We start from the raw sequence: 20,173 nt of genomic DNA on the forward strand, positions 1-20,173 counted from the left end.
AATCTGTGAGGTCTTTCAAACCAGGACACTCAGTTAGCTATGTTAGTGGGAGATGGTGTTGGAAAGTTCCATCAAGTCCCAGCTGACTCATGACAATCCCACAGTTTTCAAGACGAGAGACTAATGAAGGTGATTTGCCTCTGAACTGTGACCTTGGACTTCTCTGGTACTGTCCTATCCAAGAACTAAAATGAGGGGTCCCCAATGTGGTGCCCACAGGCACCTTTTTTGATGTCCACCAAGTATTTTTAGGAAGTGGGTGGGGCCAGGTATGGCTTTTGCTTGGCAAAGCTTCTGATTAGCTATCGGAGATTTGATTGTCTGGACAGATTTTTTAAAATGTTGCTTTGGCAGCAGCTTCTACCATTGTGCAAAGATCTGCATCATTTTACTGAAGTTAAGCTGTAGCAATCATTTTCTGACTGACTGCCTCCTGTGGCAGCCTTTGTATTGCTGTGTCCATTGTGCTAGAATTCCAAATGTGTCTGCAGGCTCAAAAAGGCTAAACTAATCGGTTCCAATCCTGTTTATCTCCTGAGACCTGATGAGATCAGGCTAGCCTGCACCATCCAGGTCAGGGAGCATATTAGTTTGAGGACTTTCTGGATATTTATGGTCATATGCAAATCATAATTTGTCTGAATGGAGCCAGTGATGACACAATATGACTTCTTATTATACAAATGTATAAATTGCAGAGTTCAGTTTGTTGTGAAAGAAATAATTGATCTCTGAGCTACACACTTGAAGGGTAGGGAGGGATTGAAAGATTTGTAGAGCTCTGTATTACATTTGTATTACATTCTTATATTACATTCTTGTAATCTTGTATTACATTACAAATACAGATTTGTATTACATTCTTGTATGTAATATGTGAACACAAGAATGTAATATGTGAACACAAGCCTGCATGCAGAGGCATATCTAGGCAAACTGGAGCCCGGGAACAAAATCTGAGTTTGCCCACCCTGCCCGGTATGGGCGGCCACCCTCCCCCCCACCAAACAATGATTTTTTGCACCAGCTCACAAAATACCTCCCACCCACAGTAAAACATACATGTCTCTCTCCCCACCAACTCTCTTTCCTAATTTTGTCCTCACACCAACCCTATGAGGTAGGTTGTTTGCCTGAGAAACAGCTCCAAGCCAGTGCAAGTGGGTATTAAGCATGTAAATCTCTTACAAATCACCCCCAGCAAAACATTTACCAAACAAATGTCAGCATCATCTCTCACAAAACACCTCCAGTGGAATCCATCCCCAAACAGCATCACTTTCAATGGTGTTTAAACTAGGGAGCCCAGATTCTTCTTTTAAATCAACCTTAAATGGACCCTCAAAGGTGTAGCCCCCATCTCCTATTAGCTCCCATTGGAAACAATGGGGGATGAGGTCCCACTTTGGGGGTCCATATCTTTGGATCCTCTGAACCAAACTTCACCAAACCTGGGTGGTATCATCAGGAGTGTCTTCTAAAGATACTCTGAAATTTTGGTGCTGCTCTCCTGATGATACCACCCAGGTTTGGTGAAGTTTGGTTCAGGAGGTTCAAAGTTATGGACCCTCAAAGGTGTAGCCCCCATCTCTTATTAGCTCCCATTGGAAACAATGGGGGATGGGGGCACCCCTTTTGGGGGTCCATAACTTTGGATCCCCTGAACCAAACCTCACCTAACTTGTGTGGTATTTTTCAGGAGGGTCTCCTGAAAAATCCCTGAAATTGTGGTGCTGCTAGCGGCATAAAAACTGCACTCCCTGCTGGCCGAAAACTGAAAAAAACCCACTAAAATACATAAAACACAGAAACGAACCTGAAATATTTGTGCCCTTTACTGGAGGGCATCTGGGGACATAGGGTACCCCATGTCCCCCAGGTAAATACGTCACTGCCTGCATGTACTGAATTACCAGACAGACAAATGTGTGAATTGTCTCCAAAGTGATGAGAACACTCCTTTATGCCATAGATTGATTGATTGATTTATTCATTCATTCATTCATTCATTCATTCATTCATTTATTTATTTATTTTTCAGATTTATATCCCGCCCAACCCCCGAAGGGCTCTGGGCGGCGAACAACACAAAATTCAAATACAATAAGCATAAAAACAATATATAAATAGCTCCCATTGGAAACTGTTGTGATTGTACTGTTGTGATTGTACTGTCGAGAGGTGCTCCCCCCCATAAAAATGTAGAGAAGTGTCTAAGTAGTTGCCTTGGTTATGGTAGCTAGACCTTCCTTATAGAAGGGACTGCTTTTCTCAAGAAAGCACGGAATGGAGAAGCAGGGAAGCAAGAATTTCAGCACTACTAATTCTGCCAAGGTAGACCATGCACCTTAGTCTGATGATGGAAAAAGTTTTAGGTCTGTGAATATGTGTCTCTGTTACTTTTGCTGCTTTTCCAAGAGAAGTACCGAATAACAAGTCATCCTATAAATATGATCAGGTAACATCATGATTGACCTCTGCCAGTTTTAAGCTTCCTGGCCCCAATAGCTCTAGCAGCTGAAAACTGTTTATAGTTGCTACTTGAAGATATTACTAATACTTACTGTTTCTTTCTTTCTTTTACAGAATAATGGATCTTTGGTCTGGTGTCAGAATCATAAACAATGTTCTAAGGTATGGAATTTATTTTGTTTAATGGAAAAAGACATATATTAATTATTGAAGATTTTTCTTTAGTGTGTATTAATCTGTTGTCTTGAGTTACACAGAACATATCGTTTGCTGTATATTACTAAAACTTTATGAAAGTCATTAAAGGTTTATTATCAAGTTTAATAGATTGGGTAAATCCAAATTAATCACTTATAGTTACAATTCAGTTACAATTCAGTATCAATTAAATCTAGCATTAAAACCACCACCAGAGCTAAGCATGTACCGAAAGAATTTCTCATGGTATTTACTGCTTTTATTTCATGGACAGCAACCTACTTAGTTGCCTATAGAGTAACAACAATGATTTATCAGCTTTAGAGGTCAAAGTGGAATTACGGGGCTTAGTTGCTGACTGCTCTTTTCATTAATTTGCAGAGCATTTATTTACTGCTTTAGAATTTTATCTGAAGAAAGTGAAGTTTGTGTAGTAAGAAATGGTGAGATAATATTTCAGTCCAGAGCTCCATGATTAGTAATTCAAGAATATTCATTGTATCATATCAGAATCTAATTTCAGTAGGTGGTTTTGTGAGCAATCTGTCTTAAATGGGGCTCCATCAACTCTGTGATACTTGGTTCTATGAATGGAGATACTTCATGTTAAGAAACATTCATTCAATACACTTAATATGATTATTCTCTTCAATGATGCTTTAATTCAGATGGATTTCGCGTGGGTGCAGGGAGTAGCGGGACACCGGTATAAAAGACACCAGTGTCGTCCTTGGGCTGTTCGCACACTTGTGTGCAAGTGTCCTGCGAGCTTCTGCAGCCACAAGTGTCCTGGGAGCTGTTGTGGCCATGAGGCATGCTGCTTTAAAAAAACCTTACCTCCATGTCCCTGAATAGCTCCGTAAGGACAAGGGGACATGCTCCTATGGCCCAGACAATGGCCTGGGGTCAGAGGGCAGGGGGCATGACCCTCTTCCTGATGGAGCCAAGCAGGGGCATGGAGGTAAGTTTTTTTTTAAAGCAGCGCACCAGGAAACAGTGGTGTCTACCTGGTGCCGTTTGCTCGGTACCGGGTGGACGCCACTGTTTTTCATTTGCCTCGCTCATTGAGCAAGGCAACAAAACACCATTGGTGGGGGGAAGAGTGGTGCTACCTCGATTTGGAGGCAGCAGCCGTGGGAAGTTTCCCCACCCAAACAGTGTTTTTACCATATTAAAGTGGTCATTGCCCGCAGGAAGTATAAGCTACCTTAGGTAGATAAGGCTAGGAAGGAAATATAAATTGGGAGTCTGAGAAGAGGTATAGATGTAAGGAACTAAGTTGGTGGTGCAATAGGTTAAGCGAGGATAGGGTAATATGGAATTTTTTTTTAAAGGTATTTGTCTTGGGAGGCAATTTGGAGCTAGAAGACACATGATGAGGTGCTGTCAAAATATATTTCAATTCCATGTGTCAATGTGTAGCTGTTCTTAGGAGTTCATAGGAGTTCATAGGCAAAGGCGTAGCTCCAAGGGGACGGGGGGTGCGCACGATGCACCGGGCATGCGCCCCTGCAGTGGCGTGGCAAGGGCATTCCGTTAGTGGACGAGGGTGTGGCTTGGCGTGGCGGAGAACGCACCAGTTAACTGGGCACTGGGCACTCACGCCGTCCCTGTTCGTAGGTGTTAATATGTAGCATAGGAATTCACAGCAAGTGTTGGTGGAATAGATATTCCCTCATCTTTTCTTTCAACAGTCTGCTATGTATATCAAACTTCTTCCTCAACAAAAGCTAGGACAGTGAGTTGCAGTGATATGGAAGAATTCATGTAAATATGCTTTTTGGTCTATTTTGCTTATGCTGGTCTTTAGAAGGACTGCTTCACCCTGTACACCAGTTTTCCACTGAGGCATTGTTAGTAGTTTCAACACATAGAACAGTGAGGGCTGCCAGAGAGAGACATTTATGGTAGTTATTCCAGTTCTATGCAACATTCACCAGAGGCATTGAGTGCACACTTTCCAGCTTTTAAGAAAACTGGCTAAAGTTGTTCACACAACCATTTGGGATCTAAGTGATGAGAGGAATGGAGTTTGTTCCAACTAGAATTTATTGTAATAATACAGTTTGTTTGATTTGTTTGCCTGATGTTTTGATTAATTTGTTTGCTTGATGTCTTGATTCATTTGGGTTTGTGAATGGTTGCAGTATGATTTCAGATTATTTATGATTTTGAGTCTGTAAACCAGTGAAAAACATAGTATAAAATCTTTACACATGTTTGCTTTTTACTGAACTTTCAGTGAAACAGTAAGTTTTCTTTTTTCCTTCAGTCTGAAGTATTCGTTTTACTTGTGCAGTTTGGTATTCTGGGCACAGAAGTTTAACTTTATTTGGTGGTGATGAACAAGGAAGAAAGGTTTTCTTAAGAATTTGAGAACAATGTTTTTACACCAATAATTTTTCCTTGTACAACTGTTTTCATCTGACAAATACGATTATGTATATTACTGAAAGGATGCCTTAACCATATGCCTTCTAGAACACCTCTTTCTTGCAGGCCCTGTGGAACTGTACTAGGTCCCACAGCTGGTCTGAGCATTCCACCTGTCCGGAGCCAGGGCTGAAAAGCCCTCACCCTAGTTGAGATCATCTGAGTTCCTTCGGGCCAGATTATTGCTTGATGATAGAAGCATCAGTTGGAGGGCATGGTGGGAGAGATGGTGCTCCTGGATGGTGTAGGCCATCTTGTTTGGGTTATTCTCCACCATCAATCAAGGAGGCAGGAAATATCTTTGGTCACTTCCTGTAGGCTGCTCATATCTATCTTGCCCCAGTATCTTCCTGCCACATCAGGGAGTGCAGCAAATTCAACAGGCTCTTTGCTTATTGATAGGCTTCATGTCCTTTGAATCCCAAAAACTCCTTTCTGTGTCTGTGAGAGTTTATAGTCTGTGGTCCCTGCCCTCCTTGTGTTTCCCTCTTCCTGCCAAAAAAGCCTTCTCTTCAGTGGTTATGGCGTAGGCACCATTTTCTCCTCACAAGGAGGGATTCTGCCGCTCGGCAGCGGAGAACACGGAGGGCAGTGACCAGGTATGCCAGTCAAGCCTCCCGCTCTCCCCCGCGCAGCCGTGTGGCTGAGAGGGAAGTGCGTACCGGCCGGTCCCAGGGCAGCCGTGGGGCTAGCCAGCGGGCCTCTTCACTATCTCCCTCTCGGCGCGCAGGTTGGCGCGCACGCTCGATCAGCCCCTGTACAGGTTGCCAGGGAGCATCTGGGCATGAGAGCTGCGGTCCCAGAGCAGCTGTGGGGCTAGCCAGCGGGCCTCTTTGTCATCACCCTCTCGGTGCGCAGGTCGGCGCGCACGCTCGACCAGCCGCTGTACAGAGTGCCAAGGAGCGTCTGGGCGTGAGAGACGTGGCTGCAGCTGCAAAGAGAGGAGGCACTGAGAGGACGGCGGGTCATCTTCCCGCCTTGATCCCGTTTCCACTGCCAGTGTTCTAACTCTGCAGCCAATGGATGCGGCAGAGGCCTCCGATCTAGCTGGACTTTCCAGGCAAGAGGGAGAGAGGAGGGGGAGGGAAAGCAACATTCCCTTGGAGTGGAGCGCCTTAACGCGTTCCTCCATCAGGGAGGAGGTCTCTAAGCAGCTGCAGCCATCCCCTGCCCTTCCTCCTTACAGGCAAAGGCCTCGCTCTAGATCCAGATCCCCCATTCCCAGTATGAGGGATAGGGACTGGCTGGCTCCTGTGTATAAGTCAGAGGGCAGTGACATACACCCTCACAACACATGAAGGGATTGGCAATCTGTTTCTACTGTTCAGGAAGAACATTCCAGATATTAGTGTCGCAGGTTTCAGAAACCTCATGCTCAGTCCCCAACCAAAAAGGTCCAAACTGTCAAATGGGCTGATTCTGACCCAAAACCAGTTGCTAAAACGCAGGAGGCTCAACCTGTTGGTGCAGCTAACGCATTACAGGTCTCGACGGCTCAGGAAGGAATCAGTAAGATTTATGGAGCCCGTGATAGTGAAGAATTAAGCAGCCTCAGGGATACAGGGGTTGAGGTGACTCTGATAAACCCCCAGTTTGTACAGATGGCCAGAGTGTACTAGGCCAAACAATTAAGGTCAGAGGGATCAGTAGCTCAGCCTTGAGGCGAAATTGGCTGAAGCCCCAATAACATGCAAGGACTTCATGGAAATTGGATGGGGAGTCTATGGAGGTATTTAGATCCCAATTCTATTGGGAATGCTATAGCTTCACAAGCTTAATCTATTAATGAAATCTCTGGAAATTAGGAAGGCTTCAGTTAACACTAGGCCCAAATCTCCAGCAGTGCAGTGGAGACTGAACATGGACACCTAGAGAAGAATGCAGAAGTGAACTGAGTATCATTCTGCCAGTCTGTAATGCTGAAGGCAGCCGTAGCTTCCAGAGAAGTGATACACAGTGTCTATGAGGAGAAGGTGCGCTGCTGTTTGGAAAGCTAGAAACCAGCTAGTCATCCCCAGAAAGTATTAAATGCAGCTGTCAGAGTTAAGACACAAAACCACAATGTCAGCCCACTTAAGCATTAGCAAAACCTGAGTGAGGTAGCAGCTATAATTTATTGGCCTAACAATGGGGAAGGACATCTGTAAATTCTGCAATCCTGTCCTATGTGACAGCTGGTGGGCAAGCCAAAATATAAAGGCAGAACTCCTTTGCATTCTGCGGGTGGAGGCATTTCCGGGACCCTACGGATCCAGCCTATAACTGCCCTGGCTACTGAGTAGGATGGGACAAGAGCTCTCATAGCTGAGGCCAGCCATTCATGAGCCCTTCTGAGGGACACCTTTGAACGCTTATCCGGGGGGGTCCTTGTTGTTCCCCTCACTGTCCCTTGAGACCGGTCCCCCCCCGATTGGAGGGCTTCCACGAGACATCTACTAGGTGCATTTGTAACATCCTATGGGGTTCCATTTGAAGTACCTCAGTGAGGGGGAGATTGATCTGGCCTCCTATCACTTTTCAGAGCCGGAAGACCAGTTTCACTCGGGTGGTCTGGTTTGGAGGGACAGAGGGAGAAAACTAAGGGATCCCCTGGATAGAAAGGCAGACTACAGCCTTAGCAGGGTCCATGAGGGCACCGCTATGGCTCCTAGGATCCTTGCCCCCTCTGCGACGGTGGCTAGATCTGCTATCATCTGGCAAAAGCGCCTTCTAGCAATCATTCCTCCTGAGGACCAGGACTGAAAGGGTACTCATGGCTGTTGCCTTCTTAGTGGATGCCACCCTAGATGCCTTTTTGACCACTTCACGTATACTGGCAGTGTCCTTGGTGGCGCGCCGCCTACTTTGGTTTAAGCCATGGCAGGCAGAACCCATTCTAAGACAGTGGCTCCAGTTTTGATTCTCAGGGGGGGTACCCTCTTTGGTTCGGAGTTTGATAGGATCCTGGTTGAAAACAACAATAACAAGAGAGCCATGCCCGGATCTATCAGGTCAGACAAGCCCAGGTTTTCACCCAAGCCGGCCTTTAGGGCCTCTCGCTCATCCTCTCCCCTCTACCGGGAGGGAAGGACAGTGGGCTGGCAGACGCAATCCTTTTCTCTGACTAGAGCTTCCGTGGCTTAGTTGGGTAATGCAGCCTTTGTGTTGCAGTCTAAAAGCTTGCCGGTTCTAGTCCTGCCAGGGATGAGTAATTTTAAGTGGCAGGATTTTTGCGGCCAGCACAAGTCCAATAAGTCCTTTTGCCTGACTCTGTCTTTTTGTCACTAGTGGATGGAAACCCATTCCGCCCAGTGGGTCCGGAACATAGTTTCTTGCAGTTACTCCTTAGAGTTCCATTTGTTGCCACAAGACAGGTTCCTCCCTTCACTGAGCAGCTTAACTCCGGAAAAACAGGACAGACTGAAGTGCGCAATCTCTCTTCTTACCTTAATCAGGGCCATAGAGTCCGTGCTGTTGGACCATGTGGGAAGGGGGGTATACTCCCACTTCTTCACAGCCCCCAAGAAAAACAGGGATGTCCCCAGTGAAATCACAATCCTGGTGCACTAAACATTGTAACTGGAGTTTGACATGTTATTTATTTCAAATATTTATATGCCACATTCTTAAAAATACATTCAGACTTGTCTGGAATCTTTCACAAAGGGGGGCAAGAGAGAATGGGTTACCTTTGGCAGCCATTCATTTATAGAATAAAGAACTGATTTTAGAAGTAATAATCATTACTTCTCAATTCTAAAAGGAATTTCAGTTCTCCTTGAGACAGTTAGTTAACTAACTAGCATTACAGCATGAGGCAAGTTTCAGTCTAACTGTACCTGGTGTTGTAGGGTGGCTCTATAAAGGCTGGGCTTGAGACCAACTTGTGAGTAGGATGACATCTAGTGACAGAGTCTCTGGTGTGATTAGCTTCCCCCTGCACCAGTGAACAAATGCTTTCCAGGAAGATCTGTGAATCCTGGTGGTGGATGGACAACATGAGGCTAGCAACATCTCAGTCAAGTTGTTTGAATAGCTCTTCTTTCTCCTACTGTTCTGTTCAAGAACCATGCGGTCAAACTGAACCAAATGCCACAGATGTCACAGGTGACCCTGGGATAACCAATCTGGAACCGTCGAAAGGATTAAGAGTGGTGTCTCTGATAATCCTTGAATCACTAAAACTATGGGGAAGGCCAGTAGGGCGCCATCAAGATGACCCTCGCTTTCTGTTGTCATCGTATCCCAGTGGTGACAAGTCGTGATCGTATCCCATTGTATCCCAGTGGGATACGAACAACAAGCCTAAATCCACTATCCTTATTAACAAAAATATTTTTAAGTTCGAACCACCCAAGGAGGTGGTTCTACCTAACTTTTGCTCCAACCCTACCCATCCCAGGGAACGTTTATGGCACCACCTGGATGTGCGTTGGTCCCTGAGGGCCTTTCTCATACGCAAGGAAAATATCAGAGAATGTGAGTTGCTGTTTATTAACATGATTCCCCCTAGGGTAGGTGAGGCCATGTCTTCTGTGGCCGTTAGTTCCAGCATTAGGGCCGAAAATTAGATCCAGGATATGGCCTGCTCTATGTGTGGAACCTGAAACAAACTGGGAGAGTCCTAGTGTCACCATGGAAGACACCTGTTCTCCTGGAGGCGAGGCTCGGGCATCCTGATTGGGTGATTCCTAGCTCATTCTCAGGGAGGCAGGACCTAATTTTGTCGTCACTTCCTGAGGAGGGCTTAGACACCCATCCTTGCTCAGTATTGTTCCTGCCTAGATAGGGAGTGCAGGGCTTGGCTAGGGCTCCAAGCCTCTTAGGTTCTTTATTCTATTCCTCACTCTTCCTTTCGTCTGGTGTGTCTCCTTACCCAGTAAGTTGTGTCTGTGTTCGTGTCCGTCTTCCCTCCCCCCCCCTCCCCGCCTTAGGCGGGGGGAAAAAAGCGGAGAGAAAGATTCCTTAAAAAGCTGCATCAGCGCAAGTCTCTCACTATGGCTTCCCTCCGTTCCTTCTCCCCGCCGCGTGAGGACTATGCAAGGTCCGCGGCAGAGGGAACCCGGGCAGCTACCCGTCACAGGAAGCAACGTCCCGAAAAACCGAGCGCCGCGCCGGAGGCCCCCCAAAAAGCCAAAAAACCCGCGGCGACGGCGGCGGACAAGGCAGCGCCCGCAGGACCGCCAGCCTTGGCGGGAGAAAAAGGCGCGAAAGTAAAAGCGGCCCCAGCCAAGCGCCGCAAACCAGAGGAGGCCGCCGCCCAAGACCGGAGCACCAGCGTCCTCTCGCAGGACGTGGATGGCGAAGCTCCGCAACTCCCCCCGCGCCCCCCTCCAACCCAAACTGACGAGGAAGGCAGAGAGCGTTCCTGCTCCTCTGCAGAGAGAGGGGGCGGGGAAGAAATCAATCAGGAGGAGGAGGAAGCACGCAGCAGATCCAGTCTCAGTGTCTCTGACTCAGAACAGACAAGGCAAGGGCGGGCCCCTGTGGCGGGTGGAGGTACTTCACCAAAGGCCACCTCTTTAACGGATACGTCTTCCTGGGCCAACGCCTCCCCTGCGCAGTTAATGCACCTCTTTACAAAAAAGTTAAGAAAGGAGATTTCTATCTATGACAAACAAAAACAAAAAAGCCGCGGCCGAGGCCGCCATAGATCCAGCCATAGACATAAACGCAAGAGGCGATATAGCTCCAGTTCCTCCTCCTCATCTCACAAAAACCATATCGGCTTTGGAACTGCACGATGAGGAAGGCGCTGAAGACCCGTCTGTCCCAGAGGGATCCAAAAAACCAGTCAAGGGAGTCCCCAGAGGGACCAAAGTAATTTTTCCTCAATCTGAGGACACCCCCCGTGCCTTCCCCTTACCAGAATATTTCGAGAAGAAAATCAAGGGGGAATGGCTCAACCTTGATGCCAATAAAACCTACCCCTCCCTTCTCAAAAAACTATACGTGCTCCCAGAGCATGTGCATAACATACTACATACACCACTAGTCGACGCCCCCGTGGTGTCCGTCCAGTCGGGGGGCCTTGTTACTAAGGATGGAGAGGGTACATTAAAGGACCCCTTTGATAAAAAGGGTGAAATCTTACTCAAAAGAATGCATGACCGTTTAGCCTTAGTGTTAAGAACTTTAGCCCCTTCGGCCACTATGGCCAGAGCCGCTATCATATGGGCTCGAAGAATCCTCTCCATCATTCCCCCCGAACACGTAGGAATTAGAGAGGGAGTGGAAAGGATGCTGTCAGCAGTTTCCTTCTGGGCGGACTCCAATCTAGATGCTCTCACCCTAGTCTCACGCATCATGGGCCTCGGAGTGGTAGTCAGGAGGCAAGCCTGGCTTAAAGCCTGGCAGGCTGACTTCCACTCAAAACAGGTAGTCTCCACATACAACTACCATGGTGCAAGACTGTTCGGCAAGGATCTGGACGCAGTCTTAGTGGAGTCAAAAGGAAATAAAAAGTCCATGCCCAAGTATGTTAGAGCAGAACAGGGCTCGGGCTACAAGTCCTATTCCACGTTCAGGTCCCAGCGCACACTTCCTCGTACCTCCAGAGATGGCAAACGCTGGTCCAACTCTAACACCTTTCGTAGGCGTACTAACAACTACAGCACCAACAATAACTCTAATCAGTCTTCCTTTCGCCCCTCAAACTTCAGAACAGGCAGAGGAGGGAAACCCTTCCAGCCGGACCGCCCCGCCAGATCATGACAAAACAGATACCCCGGTCGGCGCCCGACTTCAAAAGTTCCATCACCGCTGGACGGGCAGCCATGTAGACCGATGGACACAGGAGGTAGTCACCACCGGCTACCTCATAGAGTTCTTCAGAATACCAAAACCAAGATTTCAAGCCTTTCCCGCTCTCAGAAACCGGGAAAAGAGACTAAGAACCCAGGAAGCCATTCGTCATCTCCTACAAATCCAGGCCATCGAGCAGGTACCTCCTTCGGAACGCTTCTGCGGAGTCTACTCCCATTTCTTCACCGTTCCCAAGAGGAACGGGGAATGGCGAGCCATCTTGAATCTACGTTATGTCAACAGATCCATAAAACTACGTCGCTTCAAGATGGAGACTCTCAGGTCCATTGTGGAGAACCTTCGGCCAGGGGACCACCTAACATCACTGGACCTCACCGAAGCGTACCTACATGTGCCCATCAACCCCCGACACAGGAGCTTCCTGAGGTTCGCGGTAGAAGACCAGCATTTCCAATACAAAGCTTTGCCGTTCGGGCTCGCCACTGCCCCCAGAGCCTTCACAAAGGTACTACTCGCACCCATCACGGCCCTGAGAGAAAGGGGCATCCACGTCCACCCATACCTGGACGACATCCTCATACGATCACCGTCCGAGGAACAGGCAAAGAGGGACGTCCAGTCAGTTATGACGACGCTGGCCTATCATGGCTTCTTAATCAACTTACAAAAAAGTTCTCTAGTGCCCACCACGCGCATGGAACACCTCGGAGCCATAATAGACACCAGAGCCAATGCGTTATTCATACCTCATGCCAAAGCCGTAAAGATTCAGAGGCTAGCAACATCCTTCATAAAAGCAAGGCGGGTGGCACTACTTCAACTGGCCAAATTGATGGGTCTCTTCATCTCCATCATAGATATGCTACAGTGGGGGAGGTTCCACGCAAGAGCGCTCCAGAGATTTCTACGCCCTCATCAGTGGCATATCATGCAAAAGAAGGACAAAACCCTTGTACTCTCAGCTCAAGCCAGGCACAGCCTGATCTGGTGGTCACGCCTAAAAAATCTCTCCACCGGGAAGATTTATCTCCAAGACCAAAAAATCCAAGTTTTCACAGACGCCAGCCTACGGGGCTGGGGAGCCTCCAGTCAACACAACGTAGCCCAAGGGGTGTGGAGCCCGAACCAGACTCGCCTCCCCATCAACCTACTGGAGATGATGGCCATTCGCCTATCCCTTCAACACTTTCACCACTTCATCCAAGGCCACCACATACTGGTGAGAACGGACAATGTGGCAGCAAAAGCCCACCTCAACAATCAAGGGGGCTCCAGATCCCTCCAGCTACATCAGGAGGCAACCATCATCCTGTCCTGGGCGGAAAAACACCTCAAGTCACTGACAGCAGAGCACATCAGAGGAAATCTCAACATAGAAGCCGACTGGCTGAGTCGCCAGACCATCATGGAAGCAGAATGGAAACTTCATCCATCCATATTTCTGCAGATCACTCAACGCTTTGGGACAGCGCAGGTAGACCTCTTCGCCTCGGAGAAAAACCACCAGCTGCCAATCTTCTTCACCAGGTTCCATCACCCCAGTGCAGCGGCCACCGATGCACTGACCTCAGAGTGGCCTCCGGGCCTCTTATATGCCTTCCCTCCGGTGCCAGTTATCCCCAAGCTCCTGAGGAAAGTCTGGAAGGAGGAAGCAGAGATCATTCTAGTCGCACCATGGTGGCCGAGACGGCCATGGTTTTCCTCCATTCTGCAACTATCAGTCGCTCCACCACTACCTTCCTTTTTCCCCAATCCGAAGCATCCCAAAGAAATTCTGTGGCACACCCTGGACGTCAGGAGAGCCCTCAAGGCCTACATCCTTCGCACAGAGGACCTCAGGAAAACAGAGTCCCTGTTCATGCGTCTGGCATGAAGCACGGGGCTTGCCACGGTGTTTCCTGGGCATGATGTCCAGCATTTCGGGACCTCAGGACCAGGCTCACTAGGTGCGGCTGGGCTGGGCAGGCTGGGTGGGGACCGCGGCAGCGTGGTGCTGAATGCTGCTCGGCGTGCGAACCGTCGCGGGCAGCATGCAGGCTGGGACACAGGGTCCTGGGCTGGGAGGCGGTCGCCGTTGGGGACGCCGGGGGGGTCCCAATCAGGATGCCCGAGCCTGCGCCTCAGGAAAACGGTCCATTGTTGGGCACCCACCCTGAAGAGGCCTCCTGGATGGCGTGCATCTAGCCCCATTAAAACATACACAAAAAAAAAGGACACGCAGTTAAGTTCTATCAGATTCAGTAGGCTTGTTGCCAGTTTTTCATGTTACTTGTTATGCCATGTTCCATGTTGTTACTTCCTAATGTTTTGCTCTTATGTCCGGAGACAGTTTTCACTCTATACTACTAGGTTAATCGAATACTGAGCAAGGATGGGTGTCTAAGCCCTCCTCAGGAAGTGACGACAAAAAATTGAGTCCTACCTCCCTGAGAATGAGCTAGGAATCACCCAATCAGGATGCCCTCGTCGCCATCCAGGAGAAGGCCTCTTCAGGGTAAGTCTACCAATGGACCGGTCCACATCCTATGTAGATGCAGTGCCATCTGTATGGATGTTGAAGTCCCCCAAGACTAGAAATCTAGGGCCTAGCTAGCCACTGCCTCAATGCATGGCAGAGTATCTGTTGGTGTGTTAGGTGGAGTATGCTGACCAGATAACAGACTCTCTCAACATTCCATCCCGAAATAGCCCATTCAATTCCTAGAATTTCCAGCGAAGAGAGCCCTGTGGGGAAAGCCTCACAGATTGACATCACCACTCCCGCCATTGGTCCATTGACAGATGGAGGACTGTAGAGAAATACAGAGCCAATTCTTTCAAGGTGACTGTTTCATCATCTCTCACCAGGTCTCAGTCATGCAAACCAGATCAACATATACTCTGCAAAGCAATCTTATTAGGAAGTCTTTGTTTTATTGATAGATCTGTCATTGCACAGATGAAGCCTGGGTGCTGAGGTCAGTACTGGTCTGGGAGCTGGGGTAGAGCCAGTGCTGGAAAAAAAAGGTGTCCATGAGTAAAGCCTAATAAAAAAAAAATCTGTTCCTCTAAGGTGTATAAAAACATTTGACTGAACATTGTTGGTTGGCAACGTTGGTTTAATGAGATCTTTTGAGCCTGGTGTTGTACATTACCTAGTCTCTTTGATTGTCATGGGTCGATCTCATGTTGTAATAAACTTATCTTAGACTTAAAGTCTTGGCACTAATCTTTTAGGGTAAAGGCTGGTTTGGGGCTTGGTGGTTCAGTCAATGCCATGATCTAACCATTGCCCACTCAAGGCACTGGTGGATGTGGCACTGCCCTGGTGATGTGATGAATGTCTTGAGCCACTTCCTAACTGCTGTGTTTAAATGAATGAGTTGGAACTGAATCCTGAGAAAATGGATCTGATGCTTTGGTTGAGAGGCGGGGTCTGAAGGACATTGTGCTTCCCTCATTTGATGGGATTCAGCTGACCCTAGTTAACTTTAGGAGCCTAAGAGTAATTCTGGATACAGCATTATTGATAGAGAACAAAGTGGTCGCAGCCCCCCCCAAAAGTGCTTTTTACTATCTTTGTTTTGCTGAAAATATGACTGTCATACTCTACTCTGCTGCAAGAGCTTCTGTCATCTGATCAAAGTAATGTCTAAACACCCTTCCCTGAATTTGTCAGAATTGCTGTATAACTGTTAAACTTAGAACTTTAGGTTTTTATTGCTGCATCAAAAGCACTGAAGTAAAACATCGAACTGCTGCTTTTGGACTGCTTGTGGAGTATGACGCTATTCGGTATTCAGGACTATTTGAATGAGTCCTACCACTTTTAAAACCCTGAATTTAATTTTTCTTTCGATTTAGAATACCTTTAATGGCCTTATAAATGGTTTAAGATTAGCTTAACAAGATAATAACAGCCTTTACAACTTTACAACTTCTGACGAGAGTTAAAATAACACCATTTTAAAGAAATTTAGCCACGCTTCCAACAGCTCGTGGTTGTGGATGTTTAAAAGATATATAACCTTCTGTTTATCTGTAATGCCTTCACTTCCATGCAGGAAGGGGATTATGTGCTTCTTCCTACCTATCTCATAAAAAGGACAATTCAACAGCATATGAGATACTGTTTCAGAACCCATGCCACCGGGCATTTCCTTTCTTATGTGGGGATTCCAAGGTGGTGTCCAAGGCTAAGAGGAAGAAGGCAGGCATTACACCTAGCTTGGAGTAATTGTCCATGCCGGGCCTCAACCGGAATAAAGGTGCTGGGCTACAATTAATCTATCCACGGGTATTCCCAGAGATGGGGGAACAGGTTTTTTTATCCTTGAGTTCACCATTCATTTCCAGTCTTCTATCACATTTAATCCTCAGTTTGATTTAATCTTCTTGTCATCACGTTCAAAGATCTATGTAACTTTAATATTTCCTTAAGTATCCCATTTTCAGCTCTCTCTCTCTCCAACAGCCTCTGTCCAGAAGAACTATGGCCCAGTTGCTCCATAGGGAACTAGGAAATTTTTGAAGAGACACCTCATTTCTCCTACCACACTATCTCTTTCACATCTCTAGGTAGTCACCATATCTTTACCTTTCCTCCTTATTTTCTTCACTCCATCTATCCAACCTATTGCCTTTTATCTGCCTCCCCATTTCAGTCAAGGGTGTATTTACTTATTTATACCCTGCTTTTCACTAAAATGGGAAGTCAGAAGCAGTTTACATCATTGTCCTGGCTTCCATTTTATCCTCGCTATAACTCTATGGGGTAGGTTAGAATCATAGAGTGGGAAGAGACCCCAAAGGAATATCAAGTCCAACCCTGCAATGCAGAAACCACCTAATCAGCTCTCCCTGACAGATGCCTTCCAGCCTCTCTTTAAAAACCTCCAAGAGGAACTCCACCACACTCCGGTGGTACTGCTCCACTGGTGAACACTTCCTTACTGTCAGGAAGTTTTTCCTGATGTTTAGGTGGAATCTATTTTCTTTCACCTTGAACCCATAACTTCTGGTCCTAGTCTCTGGAGCACTTGAAAAGAAGCTTGCTCCCCCACCAACATGACATCCCTTCAGATAGCTAAACATGGTTATCATGTCACCTTTTAATCTTCTCTTCACCAAACTTAACATACCCAGCTCCCTAAGTCTTTCCTTGTATGGCATGGATTCCAGACCTTTTATCATTTTGGTTGGCCTCCTCTGGGCCCATTCCAGCTTGTCCCTTTCGCATGTAGTGTCCCTTTCGCATGTAGTGTTGTCAAGCCAGGTGTCACCCATCCTATATCTGTGCATTTCATTTTTTTCTGCCTAAGTGTAGTATCTTATATTTATCTCTGTTGAAATTTATTTTGTTTGTTTTGGCCCAGCTCTCTAATCAGTCCAGGTAATTTTGAATTCTGACTCTGTCCTCTGGGGTATTAGCTACCGCACCTAATTTGGTGTCATTTGCAAATATGATTAGCATGCCCTCTATTTCGTTATCCAAGTTGTTTATAAAAATGTTGAATAGCACTGGGCCCAGGACAGAACCCTGTGGCAACCCACTAGTCACTTCTCTCCAGGATGAAGATGATCCATTGACGAACATCCTTTGAGTTTGGTCAGTCAACCAATTACAAATCCAGCTAATAGTAGCATTGTCAAGTCCACATTTCACTAGCTTACTTGAAACAATATTATGGGGCACCTTGTCAAAATCTTTACTAAAATCAAGGTATACTATGTCCAGAGCATTCCCTTCATCTACAAGGCTTGTTAGGTTGAAAGTATGAGACTGGCCCAAAGTCACCAGTGAGAATTGCTGAATGGGTATTTAAATCCTGTCTCCCATATCCTAGTATGTGAAATTCTATCCACTATACTACACTGGTTTTATGGGATGGCTGCTCTTGAACAGTAGCTAGCTGCCAAACTTGGGTGAGTTGTGCAAATTGCATGGTTGCTTGTTGCCTGGCTGCTAGACCTAAACCCAACAAATCCTTCTTCAAGGGCCATGGAAAGGTTTGAAATCTGGCAGTATGACTGTGAATGGCTAACAGTGTCCACCAAGGTCATCCATTTCTTAAAGCATAGGCAGTTTTGGTGGTTTCTCAGTTTTGGTGCTTTAACTGGCCCCCCTGCTCCAAGCTTATTTCAGATTTTTCTGCTAGCCTGGGTCTTTTTTACATTTCAGAAATATATGTATTTTCTTATTGGCTCCTGTCTCTGAATTTCCATATCTACAGATCTGACCATGTGAAAGGTTAGATGTATTTATTATTATCTGTCAGTTTATAATAAGACATCTTTGTGTTCCCTGGTGGTCTACAGGCTCAGAAGCTCTTAGCATAATTTTAACTTTAAATTTCAAGTAGCTGCTGCTTAGATTTGTGAGTTAGCAGTTTTTTGCATCATTATTTGCATCATAGATATTTATATCCTACTTTTCTCTCCAACTCATGCAAATGCAACATACTATTGCAGGTGGGTTGTCATAATGTGTCAACAGACCATAATTGTCGTAAATAAGTAGTGAAGGTACTTTACTGATGTTAACAGGTGTTTCAAGCTAATGTTAAAATTTCCCTTGAAAAACATTTCATAATGAGAAAAGGTTATGATTTGTTAAGAAAATTAATTGCTAAGAAGAAAAAGAGAGAAAAAAATACAAAAAGTCACACATTGTAAAATTTCAAAATACAAAACAAAATATACTATCATTAACCTTACTATTCCATAACATTATAAACAAAGTCCTTTGTTTCAGGAACTCATTATACCTTATATTTTCTTGATTTGTAATTCTGTTTTGATATGTCAGTTTAGTTTGGGAAATTTTTTTCAATACTCTCATAAATAATCGTGAGGGGTGGGCTGGAAGGAGGAAGAGAAGAAGATTTCCAGTGTTACATATTGTCTTGCAGCAATTAACAAGCTCATGGAGAGATGCTTCTAAGTAGTGCCTGTGAGACAGCTCTAAATTCCAGTTTCACAGCCTGAGCTCAGTTGAAAGCCAAATGACCAGGAGGCATAATTTAAGATTGCCAGTGCAGTGACATTTACAAGGACCTGAAAATAAGTGAGAATTCATCAAGATGCACAGTGAATTTCAATCCAGCTGCTTCTTCTTTTGGCTCAGTGTTAACAATGCAGTGACAGTAGTCATTGATTGATAGACTTAATTGTGAGTTCAAAAAGCCAGTTGAAGTCTTCAGAGTAAGAAGATTTTTTTAAAAAGTAGAGATTATAAGGATATGACTACTGATAGCCAAATAAACATTGTGTCTTGGAATGCACATCTGACTTTGCTTTGTAAACTAAGCTTATTCTTCAAAATTTTCCCAATGAACTGTTCTTCAAGGCTTCCAGCTGAGTTCTTGCTGGTGAGAATGCAGGTGGAAAGATATGAGCTAATGATCCTGAACAATTAGAGATTTGCTGCACCCTCCATCTGTCAAAATCCCACTGAAATAAACTGTATAGTTTTCATTTGTTACTCCAGCACAAACTCAGCCACAGAAATCGTGTTGTGTTGCCTGCCACAATGCTGTCATTCTTATGGTAAATGTTCTGTTCTTTCATGCTGAGACACTATTGTCAAACTGATTAGTGTGCATTTGGGGGGGATCATTTGCTTGCAGTAGTGGGAATATTACATAGCTATGATTTTTAAAAAAACAGGAACCACCATCTCTCATGAGTATGCTTTGAACAACTGTCATCTATTTTTAGCTGCATCATATCTGAAAAGGTATTAAATATAACTTAGGTGAGGTGGTGATAGTGATGAGGGTGAACGGAAAGTGCCATCAAGTTGAAGACTACCCATAATGTGACCCGGTCCACATCCTATGTAGATGCAGTGCCATCTGTATGGATGTTGAAGTCCCCCAAGACTAGAAATCTAGGGCCTAGCTAGCCACTGCCTCCAGTACTCATGGCAGAGTATCTGTTGGTGTGTTAGGTGGGCGATATGCTGACCAGATAACCAGACTCTCCTCAGCATTCCATCCCAGCCAATACATTCAATTCCTAGAATTTCCAGCGAAGGGAGAGCCCTGTAGGGGAAAGCCTCACAGATTGACATCACCACTCCCCCCCCCCCCGCCATTAGTCCGTGACAGATGGAGGACTGAGAAGCCTGGGGGAGCCAATTCTTTCAAGGTGACTGTTTCATCATCTCTCACCCAGGTCTCAGTCATGCAAACCAGATCAACCTTATGCTCTGCAAAGCAATCTTGTAGAGTCTTTGTTTTATTATTGATAGATCTGTCATTGCACAGATGAAGCCTGGGTGCTGAGGTCAGTACTGGTCTGGGAGCTGGGGTAGAGCCAGTGCTGGAAAAAAAAGGTGTCCATG

General features: G+C 46.0%; 1 protein-coding gene across 2 annotated transcripts in view; it reads left to right on the forward strand.

Annotated features, from left to right (window-relative positions):
• The window catches only part of ANOS1 (anosmin 1), a 117,026-nt gene that overhangs the window by 16,997 nt on the left and 79,856 nt on the right, over positions 1-20,173 (forward strand). For both annotated transcript variants that reach the window (XM_048493915.1, XM_048493916.1), the window contains exon 2: positions 2,587-2,634. In XM_048493915.1, the coding sequence (XP_048349872.1) occupies positions 2,587-2,634 (48 nt within the window). The remainder of the gene's footprint in view (positions 1-2,586; positions 2,635-20,173) is intronic.

Source organism: Sphaerodactylus townsendi, linkage group LG04 (genome assembly GCF_021028975.2).
Source record: "Sphaerodactylus townsendi isolate TG3544 linkage group LG04, MPM_Stown_v2.3, whole genome shotgun sequence".
In the NCBI taxonomy this organism is placed as follows: Eukaryota; Metazoa; Chordata; class Lepidosauria; order Squamata; family Sphaerodactylidae; genus Sphaerodactylus; species Sphaerodactylus townsendi.